Source organism: Dermochelys coriacea, chromosome 3 (assembly GCF_009764565.3).
Source record: "Dermochelys coriacea isolate rDerCor1 chromosome 3, rDerCor1.pri.v4, whole genome shotgun sequence".
Taxonomy (NCBI): Eukaryota; Metazoa; Chordata; order Testudines; family Dermochelyidae; genus Dermochelys; species Dermochelys coriacea.
This window is the reverse complement of record NC_050070.1, coordinates 74,325,271-74,348,502: the sequence shown is the minus strand read 5'-3', so window position 1 is coordinate 74,348,502 and position 23,232 is coordinate 74,325,271. Positions and strand designations below refer to the sequence as shown.

Genomic DNA, 23,232 nt, shown 5'->3' with positions numbered 1-23,232 from the left:
ATTTTTACCCAGAGCAGGTCCCTGGTGTGCAAATTCTGTAGAGTGTGAGTACCAAAGTAAGCAGGTATCTGGAGGCCTGGTTTAATGTTTTGGTGATGATGAACCAGAGGGAGTTCAGGGAAGTCAGAATGTCTGATAGTTAAGAACTCAGGGTGGATGGATTTGGGGAGACTTGGGACTAGAAGGGCTGTTGGTGTCACCCTACAATGAGAAACGAGGCTGGTGGAAGCCAGGGTGAGACCTTGTGCTTGTGTGCAGCTAACTCGTGTTAGGGCTCTGAACCAAAGACATAAAGCCAAAAAGGCATCCAAGGTTACAGTGTAGGTGCTGATGGTATCCTTACTGGTCTAGGAGATCCCCAAAATGTCACATACTGTTCTTTCTACATTCATTTCTGTTTTTATTGCTATACAATCCTTTAATTCTTTTTCTGTGAAAGGATTATCCACTTGACCATCCCAATGATTATAATGAGAAGTTACTGGGAGGATTGGTACGCAAAGTAAAATTTTCCATTACAAAAAATACCCAAATACCTTCCTTACCATCAACTTAGTATCAAGACTCCCAACAATTTGAGTCACTTCATAAGCACTGTGGTTTCACACTTTACATGACAATTTCCTAATTCAAGAAGGGTTGCAATCAACACAGGTTGCAATCAACAAATACATTAGACCTGGTCTGACAGAAAAGAGAAACAGATCAACGAACTTAAAATTAATGGTAGCTTATGTTCCAGTGATCTTGACTTCACCACATTTATAATTTGCTAGTAGAATAAAAACCAGACCAGTAATAGATAGATGTAGACAGACAGACAGGCACACACAGCTCGTGCTTTGAAAGGGCCAATTTCACAAAGCTGAAAAGAATTATGGGCCAAATCAGCTGTGAGGAAGAATTTAATCAGAAAAATGTGAATAATAACTGGGAATTTTTTAGGAACACTTTAATAGATGCCCCCCCCAAAAAGCCAAAATTGAGGAAGAAGGCTATGTTGTTTAAAAAAGCAACCTGGTTTAGAGGAGAAGTGAAGGCAGCTATAAAAAAATACACAAAACAAATGGAAGGGAAATTTGATCATTAATATAAATCAGAATTTAGGAATTCTAGAAAATTGATAAAGGAAGCAAAGGGACACAAGGAGAAATCTATACCCAGCAAAGTTAAGGACAACAAGAAGTTTTTAAAGCACATTAGAAACAAAAATTTTAGAAAGGGTAAATGAGATGACCTGGGTAATTATAGGCCTGTCAGTCTGACATTGATCCTAGACAAGATAATGGAGTGAGTGATCCAGAACTCGATTAATATAGAATAAAAGACGGGTAATTAATGCCAATCAACACGGGCTTAAGAAAAACAGATCCTGTCAAACTAACTTGATATCTTTGTTTGGCTGATAAAGGTAACAGTGTTGATGTAATATACTTAGATGTCTACAAGGCATTTCACTCGGTGCTGCCTGACATTTTGATCAAAAAACCTAGAACAATAAAAAAAAATTAACATGGCACACATTAAATGGATTAAAAGCTGGCTAACTGATAGGTCTCAAAACGTAATAGTAAATGGGGAATCATCATCAACCAGGTGTGTTTCTATTGGGATCCCATAGGGATCTGTTCTTGGCCTTATGCTGTTAAACATTTTTATCAACAACCTGATAAAGTTTGCAGATGGACACAAATAATGAAGAGGACAGGTGATTAATACAGAGCAATCTTAGACTGTTGGTACACTGGACACAAACAAACAAATATACGCTGCTAAATATATATGTATTCATCTAGGAACAAAGAATCTAGGCCATAGTTACAGGATGGGGGACTCTATCTTCAGAAGCAGTGACACTGAAAATGATTTGGAGATTGTAATCATCTGAACATGAGCTCCTAGTGTGATGCTGTGGCCAAAAGAGCTAATGCAATCCTGGGATGTATAAACAAGGGAATCTCAAACGTGAGTAGACAGGTTTTACCACCTCTATATTTGGCACTGGTGCAATTGCTGCTGGAACTCTTTAACCAGTTCTGATGTCCACAGTTCAAGAAGGATGTTGATAAATTGGAGAGGATTTAGAGAAAAGCCATGAGAATTACTTTGCATTGGAAAGGATTCAAAAATATGCCCTCTAGTGATGAAATCAATGAGCTCAAATCTATTTAGCTTAACACAGAGTAGGTTAAGGGGTGACTTGATTTCCTTCTATAAATACCTACCTGCTCTTGTAATCTAGCAGAGAAAGGTAAAACATGATCCAATGGCTGAAAGCTGAAATTCAGACTGGAAATATGTAGTCGCAGTTTTTTAATGGTGAGAGTAATCAACCATTGGAACAATTTACCAAAAGACAAAGTGGATTCTCCATCACTGTTAATTTTTAAATAAAGATTGGAAGCTTTTCTAAAAGATATGCTCTAGGAATTATTTTGAAGAAGTTCTATGGCCTGTGTTATACAGTGGGTCATACTAGATGATCGCAATCATCACTTTTGGTCTTGGAATTATTAATAAAGATCCGTTTACAACAGAAGGCATTAAAAACACATTAGGGAAACATCATATTATCTCTGTAGTTCTGAGACTGCATATCATTGTCTGAGCTATATTTATGAAAACATGATTAATACTATTCTTCAATGGCACTTTTCATTTGTTTACACTTTCATATTAGCATTTGGTAGATCTGATACAGAGAGGAGAACATAGGCCCCAATCCTGCAAACACTTTTATGCATGAGCAACTTTACACATGTGAATAGTACCAGTTAATTTAACAGGCCAACTCATGTATGTAAAATAGCTCACAAGAGTAAGAGTTTGCAGGATCAAGGCTGTAAATTGGAAGGCACCTAATTTTCAGTAGAGGATTGTAGACATTATGTCACCCTGGGGAAGCTCTTGTAGATCTTATTCAAAAACTGAGGAAAGTATGCTAGTATCTTTTAATCACTGGCACAATTTAATAAATTATAATATCAGTATATTTCACAATAATGAAAATAATGCTTTGCACTTATATAGGTGCTTTCATCTGAGGCTCTCAAAGTGATTTATGAACATTGATTAATAAAGACTCTGAATACCATTCAGGGGTAGGTGAGTATTATTATGGGATTATTATCAGAGGTGTGAGTATTATTATAGATGGGAAAACTCAGGCACAAAAAAATTTAGAGCCAGATTTTCAGCAGTGGCTGGTAATTTTGAGGTACCCCAGTTTAGACAGCAAGGGCCCTGCTTTCAGGGAAGGTAAGCACCTACCACCTTCACTGACTTCAACTGCAGTTGGAGGTGCTTTGCCCCTATGAAAATAAGGCATGGTATGTCTAAAATTGGATGCTCAAAATGCTTTGAAGGATAATTTTGAAAATAGGCTTCATTAAATGGGAGCCGGTGCAGTAATAGAACCTGGAATTCCTGGTTCCTTGATAAGAAAGTTTTAACCATTAAATCATACTTTCTCCCCTGGGTTGGCATATTTACACTGTCATACCAAATAATACATTCTTCACTAGTAGCACTAGAAAGAAAAGCATTTAAAAAAACCTTCCATTTTATTAAGGAATTCAAGAATACTTAGACTGAAGGAAGAACAAAATGAGTATGGATGACATGCTTTCAGGATACAGCAAAAGGCCCTACTGAACAATGGCTGAATTTCTACCCTTCTTATCTATGGCAGAGGGAAAACTTCTTTGAAGAATTTCTATATTCTTCATACTGACAGAAATATGGAAGTTTAAGAGCTGTCTATAAAACTAAAATTAAATTGTTTATTTCTTTGTTGTCTGTGTCACTTGGTGACAAAGAAAACAACTTTGTTAAAAATAAGTTCAAAGAGATTTCCTGCCTTCAGAATTTAATTTTCTTTTTATTTATTTGTTTAATTATTTCTTTTCCAGAAATTATGGGTATATAATCCAACCACATTTTGGAAGCAGATATATTAATTAGATTTTTACAACCTTGCACAATTCCTTGTGCAATAATGAAATGGTAACTGATTCTTTTTTCAAAATTAAACAATAGCGAATGTTCACAATGGGATCTGTCTACTAAATAAGCAGTATTTCCAGCAATACTCTGGTTAGCTAAAGTTTCCATGAATAAGAGAAAATTCTACAGTTTATGTATTCCTGATGTCTGCAAGAATAAACAACATACGCATTTTTAAACAGTTTCTTGTGCAAGGTACATAAAAATTTAGAGTTGGCGCAGCTTTGGTCTCCACATTTCAAGTAAAACTGACAAACTGGAAAGCACAAAGATGAACAATGCAAGTGACAAAGAGTTTGTGAGATCAGATTTTTAAAACTGGGCATATTCAGTTTATAAAAGGAGGTGGGGGGACAAAGGATCTAATTCTCCATTCAAATCAGGAGTAACATAATTTAAATCAAACTTGTGCTGTTGTAAGAGTGAATAATCAAGCCCAACATGCTCAGAAGTCTACTAAAAGATTCCAGTCTAAGGGAATGTCTACATTGAAGCTGTAAATTCTAGCTAAAGGAGACCTGCTTGCACTAATTCTGATCTAGTTAGCCCACTAAATGTGAAAATGTAGCTGCAGCAGCATGAGGGCTAGCTGCCCTGAGTATGTACCTACATTCTAGGGCAGGATTGTATTTAGGGTCAATGCCCTCTCCCACCACTCATGCTGCCGCTGCCCATCTATTTTAGCACATTAACTCAATCAGACCTAGAGCGGGTATATTTCCTCAAAGTGAAATTTACACCTTCCAGACCTAGTGTAGACATAAGAGTTGGAATGTCACATGGTATTTTAAAACTAGGTTTAAAAAAAAAAAAACCAGGAACTAACCCAAGGTAACTGGATTAAAAACTGAATATTCTTAGCAATTAAGGAGCAGTCAAAAATGTCTTCCAGTAACTTTCAGAGACAGAAATGTCATTTGCAGAAACACTGATTAGGAACTTTAAATTTATAGACTAACTGCTGAAGGTCACTGATCTTGGACATAGCTTTTTGTTTTATTAGCACCTTTCTAATTCAGAAGGGGGTTGTTTTTATCCTGATAATGTTAGGTGGTATACATCCTGTTCCCATCAACATTAAATAGAGATTTAGTACCATAAAAAGTTATTTCAGATAGATCAAGACTCCCAAGCTTTTCAGAAAGTAGACCACATCTTAACAGAGAGACTGTCTCAGGGATCACCCTCCGCTGCAATTGGTGAACTTAACATCTGTGGCAACTACAACAAGTGCTTCCAGGAAGATTTATTATTAGGGAAGTGTTTAGTGTATTTTTTTTTCATTTTTTTTAACAGGATTTAGCAGATGGATACAATGAAGATTAAAATCATGTGATCAGCCAGCTTTCTGCAGACCACCACCGAGTGCTCTATGGACCATCATTTGCTCAGGCCATCATGACAAAAAGTGATTCAGTCACCTTATATAAATTCATATTTCCATAATTTGCTTATGAGAATGTCATGTGAGATTGTGTCAAAAACCTTATCACTATCAAGATGCAACACATCTACTGGATTTCAATAAAGCGGACCTTAAACTCAGATAACTGGTAAGTAGCGTCCCATAGGGAGAAAAATCTAAAGGATGAAGGAGCTCAGGAGAGCTGATAGTTTCTCAAAGAGATAATATTAAAGGCATACCAGCAAACTATCCCAATGTGAAATAAAGATAGAATAATCTGAAGCCAATATGGCTCCATTAAGACCTCTTTAATACCTGAAAATCTAAAAGGAATCCTACAAAAAGTGGAACATAGACTGATTGCTAAGGATAAATACAAATGAATAGCACGAGTATGAGGGACAAAGTTACAAAGGCTAAGGCACAAAATGAGTTACACCTAGCAAAGGGATATAAAAGCCAACAAGAAGAGGTTCTGTAAATACATCTGAGCCAAAGAAAGGAAAATGTAGATCATCTTCTTAGTGGGAAAGGAGAGCTAATAATCAGTGACATCAAGAAGGCAGTGTTTAATGCCTACTTTGCTTCAATCTTCATTAGAAAAGTAAATGGTGACCAGAGGCTTAACACAATTAACAGTAAGAACAAGGGGGAAGGTACGCACACCAGAATAGGGAAAGAACAGGTTAAGGAAAATTTAGAAAGTTAGATGTAATCTAGTCGGCAGGGCCCAATGAAATTCACCCTAGGGTACTTAAGGAACTAGCAGAAGCAATCTCAGTGATTAGCTTTGAGAACTCATGGAGGATGTCTGAGATCCTAAAGGAATGAAGAAGGGCAAACACAGTATCTATCTTTAAAAAAGAGGGGTGGGGAAAGACAACCCAGGGAATTTGATACCTGGAAAGATTCTGGAACAAATTATTAAACAATCCATCAGTTTGTAAGAATAGAGAGGAAAACAGTGTAATAAATAATAGCAAACATGGATTTGCCAAGAACAAATCATCCCAAACCAACCTAATTTCTTTCTTTGACAGTGTTACTGGCCTAGTGGATGGAAGAAAGCAGTAGACAGGATACATCTTGATTTTGGTGAGCTTTTGACACAGTCCCACATGACATTCTCATAAGTAAACTAGGCAAATGTGGTCTAGATCAGTGCTACTCAAAGTGGTGGTCCGCGGACCGGTGCTGGTCTGTGAGCCATCGGCTGCCGGTCTGCATGCACATTGGAAAAAAAAATTGCCGGTCCCCCACATCAAATAGCTTGAGATGCACTGGTTTAGATAGATATACTATGAGATGGATTGTGGTGGGGTGGCTGCCCCATCCTCTGAGAAAAAGGGCTGGAACAGGCAAGAGAGGCTGCGCAGAACTGCAGCCAATTGAAAAAGGCCTAGAGAGAGCCAATCAGGGCCAAGGAAGATGCAGCTAATCAGGACTGGGCTGGATCCTATGTACAGGCTGGCAAGGGAGAAAGACTGGCTCCTGAGAGAGGGAGCTAGCACCTTGGACAGAGCAGCTGGGCAGGCTCCAGGGAGCAGAGGAGAGCTCCAGCCCAGTTACCCCCAGGCTGTGGCCCTGCTAAGAAGGGTCGAGAAGGTGCACAGAGCCAAAGGGGAAGTGGCCCAGGGAACATAGTCAGACAAGAGGGGAGAGAAGGAGGGCAGAGAGAGGCTGCCGCTAGAGGGTCCCTGGGTCAGGACCCAGAGTAGTGGGTGGGCCTGGGTCCCCTCCTTCCCCTCTTACACTGCACCTGGCCACAGAGAAGTGGGGCCAAGACAGACTGCAACCTGCTCCTGAAGTAAGAGGCTAGACTTTGGGGTTGTGGTTGGCCACTGAGGCAAGTGCAACCCGAAAGACTACTGTTAACCCCCCTGGAAGGGGGTGAGACTGGAGTAGTGGACACTGCCGGAGAGCAGTGTCCTGAAGAGGACGCAGCCGAGCAGGGAGCAACGCGGGCCCCAAGGCAGCAGAGCAGACAACGGGCAAGACTCCTCGCGCTAAGGGCGCTACGCAGCTGACAAGAGCTAATTCCCGGAGCAACCAGCAGGAGGCACCAGCGGTGGTGAGTTGTGACCCCGTCACATGGGTGCACAACTAGTTCTACATTTTCATTAATGACTTGGACAATGGAGCAGAGAGTACACTTATAAAATTTGTAGAGAAATAAGAAGACGTTAAACTGGGAAGGATTGCAAGCACTTTGGAGGACAGTATTAGAATTCAAAATGACCCTCACAAATTGGAGCATTGGTGTGAAATCAACAAGATGAAATTCAGTCAAGACAAGTGTACTCTTAGACTAGACAAATACTTAGGGCACACGAATATAAAAATGGGGAATAACTAGCTAAGAACATAAAAATGGCCATATTGGGTCAGACCAAAGGTCCATCCAGCTCAGTATCCTGTCTACCAACAGTGGCCAATGTCAGGTGCCCCAGAGGGAGTGAACCTAACTGGTAATAATCAAGTGATCTCTCTCCTGCCATCCATTTCCACCTTCTGACAAACAAAGGCTAAAGACACTATTCCTTACCCAACCTGGCTAATATCCATTAATGGACTTAACCTCCATGAATTTATCTAATTTTCTTTTAAACCCTGTTATAGTCCTAGCCTTCACAACCTCCTCAGGAAAAGAGTTCCACAGGTTGACAGTGCACTGTGTGAAGAACTTCCTTTTATTTGTTTTAAACCTGCTGCCCATTAATTTCATTTGGTGGCACCTGGGTTCTTATATTATGGGAACAAGTAAATAACTTTTCCTTATTCACTTTCTCCACACCACTCCTGATTTTATTATATTTCTATTATATCACCCCTTAGTATACTCTTTTCCAAGCTAGGCAGTAGTACTGCTGAAAAAAAGATCTGGGTGTTGTAGTAGATCACAAATTAAGTATGAGCCAGCAATGTGCTTCAGCAGTGAAAAAAGACTAATATCATTCTGGGGTGCTGTCAAGGTTCCTTCCCCACTTTGAACTTTAGGGTACAGATGTGGGGATCTACATGAAAGACTCCCTAAGATTATTTTTACCAGCTTAGGTTAAAAGCTTTCTTGAACCATATGCTGCCACTACCAAGCATTTTAAACAAAGAACAGGGAAAGAGACCATTTGGAGATGTCTTCCCCTCAAAATATCCCCCCAAGCCCTACACCCCCTTTTCTGGGGAAGGCTTGATAAGAATCCTCACCAATTTGTACAGGTGAACACAGACCCAAACCCTTGGATCTTAAGAACAATGAAAAATCAATCAGGTTCTTAAAAGAAGAATTGTAATTAAAGAAAAGGTAAAAGAATCACCTCTGTAAAATCAGGATGGTAAATACCTTACAGGGTAATCAGATTCAAAACAGAGAATCTCTCTAGGCAAAACTTAAGTTACAAAAGACACAAAAACAGGAATATACATTCTATCCAGCACAGCTTATTTTACCAGCCATTAAAAAAAGGAAATTAACGCATTTCTCGCTAGATTACTTACTAACTTAACAGAAATTGGAAGACTGCATCCCTGATCTGTTCCTGGCAAAAGCAACACCCAGACAGACAAATCCTTTGTTCTCCCCGCTCCAGATTTGAAAGTATCTTGTCTTCTCATTGGTCATTTTGGGTCAGGTGCCAGCGAGGTTACCTTAGCTTCTTAACCCATTACAGGTGAAAGGGTTTTGCCTCTGGCCAGGAGGGATTTTATAGCACTGTATACAGAAAGGTGGTTACCCTTCCCTTTATATTTATGACAGGTGTACTAACAAGAGTGTCCTAATTATTCCACTCTACTTGGCACTGTTGAGGCCTCAGGTGGAGTACTGTGTCCAGTCCTGGGCATGACACTTTAAGAAACATGAACAAACTTGAGAGAGTATACAGAACAACACATATAATAAAAGGTTTAGAGAACCTGACCTATGAGGAAAAGTTAGAAAACCTGGACATGTTTAGTCTTGAGAAAAGAAGAGTGATAGTCTTGAGATAATACTCTTCATATTTATGTTAAGTGCTGTTAGAGAGGATGGTGATCAATTAATCTACATGTCCACTGAAGATGGGACAAAAAGTAATAGGCTTAATCTGCAATGAGGATGATTTATTTCAGCTATAAGGAAAATCTTTTGAGGATAAGGGTAAATAAGTTCTGGAATAGGCTTTTAAAGGAGGTTGTGGAATCCCTGTCACTAGAGGTTTTTAAGAACAGCTTAGTCCAGGGGTTCTCAAACTTCGTTGCACTGTGACCCCCTTCTGATAACACAAATTACTTCATGACCCTGGGGGGTGGGGGTGGAACCAAAGCCTGAGCCCGCCTGAGCTTCACTGCCTGAGGTGGGGGGGGGCAAAGCCAGAGCCTCACTGCTCTGGGCAGGGGGGCCAAAGCTGAAGCTCAAGGGCTTCAGCCGCAGGCAGGGGGCCTGCAACCTGAGCCCTGCCACACAGGGCTGAAGTCCTTTGGCTTCGGCTTCAGCCCTGAGCCCCAGCAAGTCTAAGACAGCCCTGGTGACCCCATTCAAAGGGGATCATGACCCACTTTGGGATATCAACCCACAGTTTGAGAACCACTGGGTTAAACAAAAACCTGTTAGAATGGTCTAGGCATAGTTGTCCTGCCTCAGTGCAGGGGGCTAGACTAGATGACCTCTTGAGATCCCTTCTAACCCTACATTTTTGTGATTCTATGATTTCAAAACTACTAGGATAAAGAGATTTTTCTTTTTTATATGGATTTTATCCAGAAAATAATTTCCACTCCAAAGTTTTGTATTGACAGGCCCAAACACTTCATACTTGCAAGTGCAGAAGATTAATAATATCAAATTAAAACTTGTATAGCTGACATTTAGCGTTAGTTTCTATAGTAGCAAGAATGATTTTATTTTTTGATTTAGGTGTTTGAATTTGAAGAATTGTACAATACCTGTCCAGTGTATGCAAAGTCCAGGGCCTGCTTTAAACCTAGGCTTGTGACACCATGCAAATTCACCTCATCAGCTCCACTTTCAATCATACAGAGACTGAACATTGCCTAAGAAGAGAAAAGAAACATTTGCAGACATTGAAAATGAGATCGAGGGGGAAACATGAGAAGTTTCAGATGAACGCTGTTGATTTTTTGCTACCTAATCACCCCTTGCTATTCTCCAGGTAAAACACCTCAGTAGTACCATGACTACTATTGAGATGCCAGGACTCAAGCAATTTTTTTATATTACTGATACAGCAAGCCCAGATGTGCCAGGGCGATGAACTGCCAAGCCTAGAGGTGCCAGGGCTTAGTCCTGGCATAAATTAAGCACTGATAAGATCTCAGTTTTCATTATTATGGTTTCCTTTGACTCCCCCTCAGGAAGTAGGTTAGCAACTGAGCTGTTTCACTGATAAAGAAGTGCAAAGACATATCCCTGAAGAGAAAAACTGCAACTAATCCATCAAGATCCAATTCTGAAAACTTTACACTGAGTAATACTTTACTATGCAAGTAATTCCACTGAAAGCAATGGGATCACTCATATAGTATGGTACTATTCAATGTAAATGGGCAAATTAGATCCTGAAAAATCATTCTGATCAAACACCACTAGAACAGTAAATTTGACTTGTAGTTCTATAAAATATTTAAAGATTTTAAAAAAGGCAGGATAAACCCTCTATGGTTATTTGAATAAGTAAATTAGTATGTTAAGACAGATATAGCATCTTTTTAAAAAATGGCAATCCTACCCAAATAGCACGAAAAATTGGAATGCAAACAATGCCAGGAAATTAGAAATAAAAAAGACAAAGAGGTAACATGAAGAACAGTCATCTACCGATACTGAGGTTCATAAAACATTCAAGTACATTAAGAGCAAGGCCACATATGTATGGGTGCGAACTTGTTAGGCCCCATTTTTACTCTCCCCAGAAAATGGAATGAGTCAATAAATTCATACATTTGTCAATAGTGACAAACTTAAGGCAAATAAAAAGAAATACTTCACAAAGTATGTAGCTGGCTTCTGGACAGTACTTCATAATTGACAGGGGCGGATTCTATCGGCTTCCTTTCTCTTCCACCTTCCTCCAAGGCATAGCTCGCTGACTGAGGAAGGATGCTAGACTTGATAGGCCAAACTTGCATGACTGTTTGGTTTTAGATCATTCTCTCCCAACATGATTTGGTACTTGAGCTCATTTTCAATATTTAGGCCTTATCAGAGCTCATTTTTAATATTTGCACAGAATGGCATTGAGTTGTAGACAGTGTCAATCCCTTCCCTTAAAACAATTTGAACTTCCTCTTAAATTAGAAACTGAAATTTGCTGTTTAAAAAGTATTTTCTTCCCTTAAGTGTGGTGTTTCCTTCCCCACTTCATGAATACTTTCAAGCTTCCAAAGATACTAACAGACATTTCAAATATTGTGATAATTAATAAAAATATTTTATTAGGCCTAGTTCTACCTTGAGATACATATGCATAAATCTCATTAATTTTGGCATGTCGTATGTGGGACAACAATTAGCCCTTGTGTAACACATTATTTGCTCCAACTCATACTATCTTCCCCAAGCCTGATCCATGTAACCTGTCTTTATTCGTGTCCATCAATGGCTATTAGCCAATATCCAAGAAGTTGGAAGGGGAAGATGGGTGGATCACTCCAACTGCCCCATTCTGTACACTCCTCCTGAAGCTCTGATTTTTGCCACTGTTGGAGACAAGATACTGGGCTAGGTGGACCACTGGTCTTACTCCACTATGGTAGTTCTTCTGTTTATGCGGCACCATTTTGGCTTGTCAAATAAACTTCAATCTGCCTCATACTGGCCAGTTGAGTGGTGTGGCTAAGGATGTGAAGCTGCAGACCACTAATTGAGTGTTGAAGCAGAAACTTTCACTTATCAGCTACTGCAGACAGCCACCCAGACCCACACCTTCTCCTTGAGATAGACTGAAAGGGTGAAATCCTGATCCTATTGAAATCAATGGCAAAACTCCAGCTGATTTCCAGGTTCCATGTGTCAATCATATATGGCAGTGTGACATGATGGGAGGCACCTGGTGTGGAGGATGAGCTCTTCTTGTCTGAGTGACAGCCAAGAAGTTATTGAAGAGGTCGAGGAGTTCCTGAGCCTACCACCCTGGCTAACATCTCCCCATAACTAGCCTCAAGACCCTCACATCCCCAAAATCAGCCTATTGTTGGAGAGCTCAGTATGAGCCCTCCTATAGTCTCTCTCCCTTCCATATGCTGCTGAGCAGGAGTTATTGCAATCCAAACACAAGCGTAGCTAGTGTGAGAGAAACACTAGGACAGGATTCAGAGGGGCCAATCATGGGGTTACATGAATTTCCCACCCCCATCAGTGGGTCTGCAGGTACCAACTCTATAGCCCTTTACATCACTACTACATCACTAAAGCCAATGGAAGACGCAAGAGCTCAGCACCTCTAAAATTTGGTGCATGGTATCTAAGTTGGGACTGAGGAGTTTCAGTACAAAAATGGAAGCACCCTAAAATTTGTGTCCACTTCCAAAAGCATTGTTCTGATTGTCACTGAAATGAACTGCTCTGAAATGAATTTGTCCCCTGGCAGTGATCTAATTTAAGCAAACATGCCGTTTATCAAGATACCGGTTCTGCTCCTCTGCAATCTGTATTTCAATTGAAATTTTATCAAGGTTTTCCCTAACTGGCAGTTTAATAGAATATAATGTGTTTAAACTAGGTATCACATTAACACAGTAAGAAATAGTCATTCTAAGTTTTCCCAACTGAAAAGAAATCTGAACTCAAAAATTCAATGACTTGTCCAGCGCAGTAAAAACTGTAGTCTATTAATTACCATGCATGTCTCCCAAAATACCAGTTGTCATTTATTTGTATATGGTATGCCAAGATGTCTATTTCATTCTGGCTTTCAATAATATTTCTCACTCTTGAGCTTGTTATAGTTACAATCTTCTTCCTTGCATTAATCACATAACTCAGTCTGCATTATGAATCCTCTCCCTCCGAAGTGCTCTGTTCAGTGCCATGTTCTCTATCACACCACATTTGACATCCCACCACTTCTCCGCTTGGCCTATCTTTTTCCTTCAGTCTGATCTGTTGGACTCTCTTACATACAGTGTTGTCAGAACTGCACTTTATAGCAACAATATGTAATATTAAAATATGTAGCTCACCTGGCTAGCTGCAGATCTCTTGTCCCCCCATAAACTGAGTTACTGTAAACATTAAAACTAGAAAGGTAGCAGTTTCCAAACGTATGAACAGCAAACCCGTTCGCAGGGTGCGATTTCACACAGCATGAAAAGCACTCTAATCAAAATGATGAAAAGCATTCTCTAATGGGGTGCAGGATGCCATGTAGTGAAGTCTTTTAAATGGAGGCCATAACGGGGGGGAATATAGCAAATTACTCAAAATAACCATCACTCCTTTCGGAGATAATTGCACTGAGCTGTGTGGTGCCTCACATCAGATCTCTAAATAAAGTACATTGAACTGGTAATTTATAAATACTCTGTCATTCAAAAGCAGTGGGTTTGGTTATGCAGAAAATATGACTATTAAGTTTTGTTATTTTCTTCAGAAAGAAAGCAAACACCTATTAGATCCTATCCTACAATTGTCAGAAGACATTAGAAGATAAGTTTGTTCTGTTAAAATGATCTCCTTACTGTTTTATCCTAATTATTCTCAGACCTTGTCTGAGTTGTAAACCACTTAACTTTTTTTCTTAAATTTGGGCCTTAGTTGATGAATCTTAAAAATAAAATAAAATAAAATAAAATTGCTGCTTTTTTAAAAACTGCTGCTCACAAATGTCATGGCTAGGGGATTTTGATTGCTAAAATTCTGTACTTCATCAAAGAAAGAATTCACATTCCAAACACTATACCACAACCAAGTATTTACATTTTCATATATTCAGATGATATTCATGTCATTAGATTAAATTTTGTATCAACAATATGTTTTAATTACAACTAAAGCACAGAGTTTATTCTGCCTCAGTGCAAGCAGGAAAAGGACACTATTCAGAATTAGTTATGCATGTGTGCATCGTTTTGCTAATGATATGGTGGAAAATGATTTGTGCATCAACTGTTATTTATTATAAATAGTAAATTACCATTCTAGCAGCGGGCATTGTTGTAGTGCTGACTACCTATTTACTTAGTATGAAGTGTAGAATTGTGGAACAGAAAAGTAACAGCAGCAATATGGAACTCATTTAAGATATGCAGAGCTAGATCTTGACCCATTGTAGTCAGTATAGCTGCATTGGCTTTGATGGAACTATGCTGGTTTACACCAGCTGAGGATCTGGCCTGAAGTTGGAAGGAAGTTTCCAGAAGTTCCCTATTATTATTAAAATATATTTCAAAGCTCAGAAACACCAGTGCAAATACTTTAACAAACTATTCTGAAGTTACATAAAGGATATATTGTTGAATTGGCAAAAAAGAAGCAATTATTTACACCAGATACAATTTACTTGGCTGATTATCTGTACTTTCTTTCCCACTAGGGCCAAATTCTGGTCTCATTAAAATCAATGGCAAAACTCCCATTGACTTTGATAAGAGAAGGATTTTGCTCTAATTACAGATATTTTATACTGGGGAGCGGGAGTCCATTTCCCCACAGCTCAGATTCCCCATCTACTTAAGCTCACTACAGAGTCAATATCACATCAGTGATATTGCCAATGACTGCACTGTTTCAAATATAGCAATAGGATATAAAAGCTTGTTGCTATTGTCAAAAAAGAAAACAAGATTGCATGAGGAATGCAAGGTTGCATAAAGAATAATATGTAAATATTCTCAATATTATTATATGCCTTTATATAAAATAATGGTGCAGCCTCCTCTAGAATACTGTGTGCAGTGTTGATCATCCCCATCTCAAAAAGGATATCACAGAACAGAGGAGGTTTAGGGAAGGGTGACAAATAAGATTGGGGCAGGGAAAAATTCTCATCTGGAGAGAGACTGAAATGATCAGGATTGTTTACCTTAGAGAAGAGATGAAAAAGAAAGGACATGATAAAAGTATGTAAAATAATGAATGGTCTGGAAAAGGTACAGAACAGAACAAACTTCTGTTCTCCCTGTCTCCTAACACAAAAACAAGGGGACATTCAATGAAATTAAAATTCAAAAGCTGATGCAAGGAAATACTTTTTCATGTAATGAACCACTGAACTGTGGAACTCACTGTGACAAGATGCTGTTGAGGCCAATAAGAGTCTAAGACTGGACTACAGGTATTGAAGGGTATGTGCTGTTTAGGAAAGACAGAAACAAAGGTAAAGGGGGTGGAGTAGCATTGTATATCAATGATGAGGTAGAATGTAAAGAAATAAGAAGCGATGCAATGGATAAGACAGAGTCCGTCTGGGCAAAAATTACATTGGGGAAGAAAACTAGTAAAGCCTCTCCTACGATAGTGCTTGGGGTGTGCTATAGACCTCCGGGATCTAATTTGGATATGGATAGAGCCCTTTTTAATGTCTTTAATCAAGTAAATACTAATGGAAACTGCGTGATCATGGGAGACTTTAACTTCCCAGATATAGACTGGAGGACCAGTGCTAGTAATAATAATAGGGCTCAGATTTTCCTAGATGTGATAGCTGATAGATTCCTTCATCAAGTAGTTGCTGAACCGACTAGAGGGGATGCCATTTTAGATTTAATTTTGGTGAGTAGCGAGGACCTCATAGAAGAAATGGTTGAAGGGGACAATCTTGGCTCAAGTGATCATGAGCTAATTCAGTTCAAACTAAATGGAAGGATTAACAAAAATAAATCTGCAACTAGGGTTTTTGATTTCAAAAGGGCTGACTTTCAAAAATTAAGGAAATTAGTTAGGGAAGTGGATTGGACTGAAGAACTTATGGATCTAAAGGTAGAGGAGGCCTGGGATTACTTTAAATCAAAACTGCAGAAGCTATCGGAAGCCTGTATCCCAAGAAAGGGGAAAAAATTCATAGGAAGGAGTTGTAGACCAAGCTGGATGAGCAAGCATCTTAGAGAGGTGATTATGAAGAAGCAGAAAGCATACAGGGAGTGGAAGATGGGAGGGATCAGCAAGGAAAGCTACCTAATTGAGGTCAGAAGATGTAGGGATAAAGTGAGAGAGGCTAAAAGTCGAGTAGAGTTGGACCTTGCAAAGGGAATTAAAACCAATAGTAAAAGGTTCTATAGCCATATAAATAAGAAGAAAACTAAGAAGGAAGAAGTGGGGCCGCTTAACACTGAGGATGGAGCGGAGGTTAAAGATAATCTAGGCATGGCCCAATATCTAAACAAATACTTTGCCTCAGTCTTTAATAAGGCTAAAGAGGATCTTGGGGATAATGGTAGCATGACAAATGGGAAGGAGGATATAGAGGTAGATATTACCATATCAGAGGTAGAAGCGAAACTGAAACAGCTTAATGGGACTAAATCGGGGGGCCCAGATAATCTTCATCCAAGAATATTAAAGGAATTGGCACCTGAAATTGCAAGCCCATTAGCAAGAATTTTTAATGAATCTGTAAACTCAGGAATAGTACCGAATGATTGGAGAATTGCTAATACAGTTCCTATTTTTAAGAAAGGAAAAAAAAGTGTTCCGGGAAACTACAGGCCAGTTAGTTTGACATCTGTAGTATGCAAGGTCCTGGAAAAAATTTTGAAGGAGAAATTAGTTAAGGACATTGAAGTCAATGGTAAATGGGACAAAATACAACATGGTTTTACAAAAGGTAGATCGTGCCAAACCAATCTAATCTCCTTTTTTGAAAAAGTAACAGATTTTTTAGATAAAGGAAATGCAGTGGATCTAATTTACCTAGATTTCAGTAAGGCATTTGATACCGTGCCACATGGGGAATTATTAGTTAAATTGGAGAAGATGGGGATCAATATGAACATCAGAAGGTGGATAAGGAATTGGTTAAAGGGGAGACTGCAACGGGTCCTACCGAAAGGCGAACTGTCAGGTTGGAGGGAGGTTACCAGTGGAGTTCCTCAGGGATCGGTTTTGGGACCAATCTTATTTAATCTTTTTGTTACTGACCTTGGCACAAAAAGTGGGCGTGTGCTAATAAAGTTTGCAGATGATACAAAGCTGGGAGGTATTGCCAATTCGGAGAAGGATCGGGATATTATACAGGAGGATCTGGATGACCTTGCAAACTGGAGTAATAGTAATAGGATGAAATTTAATAGTGAGAAGTGTAAGGTTATGCATTTAGGGATTAATAACAAGAATTTTAGTTATAAGTTGGGGACGCATCAATTAGAAGTAACGGAAGAGGAGAAGGACCTTGGAGTATTGGTTGATCATAGGATGACTATGAGCTGCCAATGTGATATGGCTGTGAAAAAAGCTAATGCGGTTTTGGGATGCATCAGGAGAGGCATTTCCAGTAGGGATAAGGAGGTTTTAGTACCGTTATACAAGGCACTGGTGAGACCTCACCTGGAATACTCTGTGCAGTTCTGGTCTCCCATGTTTAAAAAGGATGAATTCAAACTGGAGCAGGTACAGAGAAGGGCTACTAGGATGATCCGAGGAATGGAAAACTTGTCTTATGAAAGGAGACATCAGGAGCTGGGCTTGTTTAGCCTAACTAAAAGAAGGTTGAGGGGAGATATGATTGCTCTCTATAAATATATCAGAGGGATAAATATAGGAGAGGGAGAGGAATTATTTAAGCTCAGCACCAATGTGGACACAAGAACAAATGGGTATAAACTGGCCACCAGGAAGTTTAGACTTGAAATCAGACGAAGGTTTTTAACCATCAGAGGAGTGAAGTTTTGGAATAACCTTCCAAGGGAAGCAGTGGGGACAAAAGATCTATCTGGTTTTAAGATTCTACTCGATAAGTTTATGGAGGAGATGGTATGATAGGATAATGGGATTTTGGTAAGTAATTGATCTTTAAATATTCAGGGTAAATAGGCCAAATCCCCTGAGATGGGATATTAGATGGATGGGATCTGATTTACTATAGAAAACTCTTTCCTGGGTATCTGGCTGGTGAATCTTGCCCATGTGCTCAGGGTTTGGCTGATTGCCATGTTTGGGGTCGAGAGGGAGTTTTCCTCCAGGGCAGATTGGAGAGGCCCTGGAGGTTTTTTTGCCTTCCTTTGTAGCATGGGGCATGGTTGACTGGAGGGAGGCTTCTCTGCTCCCTCGAAGTTTTGAACCATGATTTGAGGACTTCAATAGCTCAGACATGGGTGAGGTTTTTCATAGGAGTGGGTGGGTGACATTCTGTGGCCTGCGCTGTGCAGGAGGTCGGACTAGATGATCAGAGTGGTCCCTTCTGACCTTAGTATCTATGAATCTATGAATCTAAGAGTCAGAAAGGGATTTTACAGGGTGTGACACCCTGTACCCCATGTTCACCACCTGTATATGGTTATGGTATGTTTTGTACAAAGTATGCCTTGTGAGGTGTCATTTGAAAACCCATAATCTGTTGAGAATCATTATCCTGTTAAAATGTGTGTACCAATATTGTATATATAGTTATAATATTTTGCTATGTTTGTTACTGAAACATGTTGTAATTCTGGGGAACATTCACAGACTAGCTCCCCAGTGTCAACAAAGGGCTGACCACAGTTAGAAAACTATTAACTACTGAAGCAACCATTCACTGTCAGAAGGTACTTTAAACCAAAGATTTGCATATCAGCCCTCACATACACAGAAAGTATGAACAAGAAATATACAATTCACATGGAAGTGCTTCGAATCTCACGTAGGCCACAAACTGATTGTCCGTGCCCCAGCAGGGGGTAGTCCTCAAAAAGAGGAGGAGAATATAAAAATAAAGAGACAATGGCTTCCCCACTACCTTTCCTTCCCCACCTCTACTCATGGAGCAAGATAGAACAAAGAAACGTCATTGAACTGCGGGGAGTGGTCCTAACATGGACTGCTGTAAGCTTCTGGGTGAGAGAAACCTTTTTGATTTCTAATCCTATTTATCTTGGTAAAGTTTAGGAATTAGACTTTATTTTTATCCTTTATTTCTTTGGTAACCAATTTTGTCTTTTAAGCCTTAAACACTTGTAGTCACTTAAAATCTATAATTCTTTACTTAAGAAACTTGTTTATTTATCAAATCCAGTGTGGTTTTGGTTGAAATGTCTGGGGAATCTCCACTCAGGTTAACAATGGCTGTTGCATAATTATTACCCTTTGATGGAATGACAAACTTTTAATGAGTTTACACTTTTTGGGAAGGCTGGAACTGAGGAATATGTTGGAGTTGCCCTATATCTGTTTCATGAGGAGAGCATTCATGCAACTTTGCTGTGTGAGCAGAGCTTGGAGAGACTGCTTTTCACTAGCAGAGCTGTGTAAGAGACACCCTGGTCTGGAGAATTAAGGGGACACAGCAGTTCAGTGGTCCCCCAGATTGTACACTGGGGAATGTCATACAGGCATTCTAGATATAACAGCCAATGCTAACATACATGATGGAAGTGGTTTAATATCTCATCCTTTAGGGCTGTAGTCAGTCTCCAACTACTAGGATTAGGACATCCTTTGCACCTTCATCTGAAGCTCCTGGTGCCAGTCACTATCAGATAAAGGATGCTGGACTAGATGGACAACTTGCTTGATGCAGTAAGACAATTCCTATGTTCTTTAAATAAAAGTATCTGAAATTATTATTAGAAATACTGTTTCAAAAAAGGCATGAAAAATAAGTACAGCTAAACAAGCTTAAACTTTTTGGCTGAAGTCCCTTCCCCAGAACAATTATAGTATAAACAGACTATGTATATTGATCTACATGGGATTCGAGGTGTAGGGAATAGTAGTAGTCATCTGACTCACAGGATTGGAATAAGGAGTGTGCTCCATGCATCCGATGTGTAGAGGTTCATTGCCACTGGGTTAACATAAATGTGGACCATGTAGGAATATTAACAAGCGGCCTCCAGTTCACCTTCAGACCCTCAACCATTTCCTCTATGCAGAACTGGTACAGAGCTCAGATCTGCTGAGCTTTAGGGCTAGAGTCTGCTCTTCTATTCAAGTTCTTATACCACTCTCATTACAGTAGTATCTGAGTGTCTTCTAGTAGTGCATTAAACAGTGTGACTGATATCTGTCACATGTGTTTTGTTCTCTCTCATACACTCTCCAGGGTGAGAACTGTGTGTACAGTGGAGTGTTTTGTTTTGGTGGTGCTTTTGTTTTGCCTTTTAAAAGCTAGATGGTGGTGTTTATCTTGGAAAAGGCAAGGGCAAAGAATTGCATTTGGTGCAGAAGGTGGTGAGGTTTGTGATGACCCTTATTTCCTGTGGGAATCCCTTCAACAGGCATGGACTGGGCCCAAGAAATTGTCTCCTGCCCAGAAGAGCTTTATCCTGTAAATCCTTCCATGGTGCCTTCATCCATCAACAAATTTCACACTCAGCCTAATATGATTCAAAGTTTAGCCCAGCATGAAATCCCCTCTCGAAGATCCATACAAGCAAGGGAGTTTAGATTTCCAGTTAAAATTCAGTGCAGATGCTCAGTCCTTAATTCATCCTACCGTGCCTGAATATTATAGTAGATACAGTATTAACATATGGATCATAATATTCTGTTTTGAAACTTCTGCAATACTTAGGGAGTGAGTTAGGCATGAACTGTCAATCAGCTTTCAGATGCACCTCTGAATTGTTCTGGTTTTGTGAGATTAAGTAAGTCTATCAATAATGCTTTTATGTAGTTCTAGTATCTCAATTTATTTTCCCCATAGTACAATTAAAAGTGGGGGGAGGGGAGAGAACATCTGGATGCACAGTAACAGAAAAGATATAAACTAAATATTTAGACAACTGTCAAAACCAACCTTACAGTTGACTGAGCCAAGTAAATTTATCATACTTGATTTGGATATATGTATACAAAGTCTTTTTTAAAAAAGCAAATGAAGTTTACAGTAAATCTATAAAATCATTGATCAGACTTTGTTTGCACAAAAAATATTGGAGAATGTCCCTCTCTTCCACCTAAATGAGGCTTTTGTGGACCCAGCTGTCCTCTGTTTCTTCTTTTCAGTCACTGTTCTGCTATCTCCCTTTCCACTCAGTCAATGAGAGTATTAATATTACATAAGATTAGGTATTTGTTTGTCTTTGCTGATCAGGGTCATAGTTTGTTTACCCCAGGGGTTCTCAAACTGGGGGTTGGGAACTTTCAGGGGTCACAAGGTTATTACATGGGGGGGTCACGAGCTGTCAGCCTCCACCCCAAACCCTGCTTTGCCTCCAGCATTTATAATGGTGTTAAATATATTTAAAAGTGTTTTTAATTTATTAGAGGGCGGGTCTTACTCAGAGGCTTCCTGTGTGAAACGGGTCACCTGTACAAAAGTTTGAGAACCACTGGTTTACCCAAACAAAAAATAAATCCTGAAAGAAAAGAAAATATCATCCAATAGCTAGAATGTGGAAAGAGAAAAAAATCCAGTTATTAAACATGTCTTCATTCACAAATGATTTCACCTGAGGTCAGAGCATTTTTAGTAGCTATGTGCCTCACCAGCCATTTTTGACACCTTTGCCGACTTCTTTTGAAGACTAACAATCTGCTTGCAGATATTATCCTGGTCCAGATAAGACATACCTATTTAGGAAATACAGCTAGGAGACACAACCCTGAGAACTATTTTTTGAAGGAAATTTGTATAGAAATTTCTCTTTCAGCATACTGACTTGAGAGGGTGACAGTAAAATATTATTGAAAGATTTTGAAATACTGCACACAAAAACTCAAGTGCAAGATAAACATTTTTCCAACTTGTCTGGATTTTCAGTAACTTCCCCCTCCCACCCATAATATGTTATACTTCTGCTTTCACACTAACAATGAAAATTCATACTATCAAAGAGTCTCATTTACTTTTTACAGGCTTGTTGGTACCTATTTAAAAAACAAATAGATAAAATTGCATCTGCTCTAAAAAAGAGCACAGAAAAATCCATCCTCCCTTCTTTCTCAATTTGAGCTCTGAATTTAACCTGAAATGGAATAGGGAATGGGAAAGAGAAAATGATTATTTTCAAATAGGAAAAAGAAAGAGCACATAATCCTTCTGATAAGGCATATTCTCAAAAGCTATTTTAAATAATTCTATTTGAGAATAGCAAACTTCACACCTTTCCACAAATGCAAATTTTCTTTAAGAAAATGTATTGCAAAAGCTTTTATACCAGCAGAGGAATCTGAAATAAAGCAACCAACAGGATTTTCTATTCATCTGTATAGTTCTCTGAAGAGCGACACTGAATTTTAAGAGCAGTCTAAAAACATGAGAGTCCACTCCTGTGGGGAAACCACTTAGATGTATCAGCAGAAAAAATTATATTTGCATTGCACTTTTTCCTGTTCCTTAAGTATTGGCTACAATTAACTGTTCAGTGTTGAAAACTGAGATTAGAAAAATTGTTAAAAGAAAGTTTAGTCTGATGATTTTGATTAAATAATTTACAGTAATTCAGTCAGTTTTCAATGATTCTTTCCTTTTAGCAGCCATTTATTATTTGTTTATGTTCACAAAATGATGTAGTTAAGGAGGAATAAATTATAGCAACTTTTTAAAAAAATGCCTTACGCAAACCTTAGATCTGTATATATATATATATCAGTATAATACTGTTAAATATAATAATGGCTCAGCAATTATGTAATGTCCAAAGAACTGTAAAAACAATGGCTAATTAAACATACACCTCATCTATGTATGTAGAGGCTGTCTAATTCCCATTTTGCAGATTGAGAAACCCATGGGTTGCAGGTGTAAGAG

The 23,232-nt window shown here is 39.0% G+C and overlaps 1 protein-coding gene across 3 annotated transcripts in view; it reads right to left on the bottom strand.

The window, feature by feature from the left end:
• The window catches only part of KLHL32 (kelch like family member 32), a 195,435-nt gene that overhangs the window by 89,709 nt on the left and 82,494 nt on the right, over positions 1-23,232 (bottom strand). For all 3 annotated transcript variants that reach the window (XR_006279876.1, XR_005291949.2, XM_038395698.2), the window contains exon 4: positions 10,331-10,438. Coding sequence is in view for 1 of the 3 variants with exons in the window: in XM_038395698.2 (XP_038251626.1) it covers positions 10,331-10,438 (108 nt within the window). In the remaining 2 variants the exon portion in view is untranslated. The remainder of the gene's footprint in view (positions 1-10,330; positions 10,439-23,232) is intronic.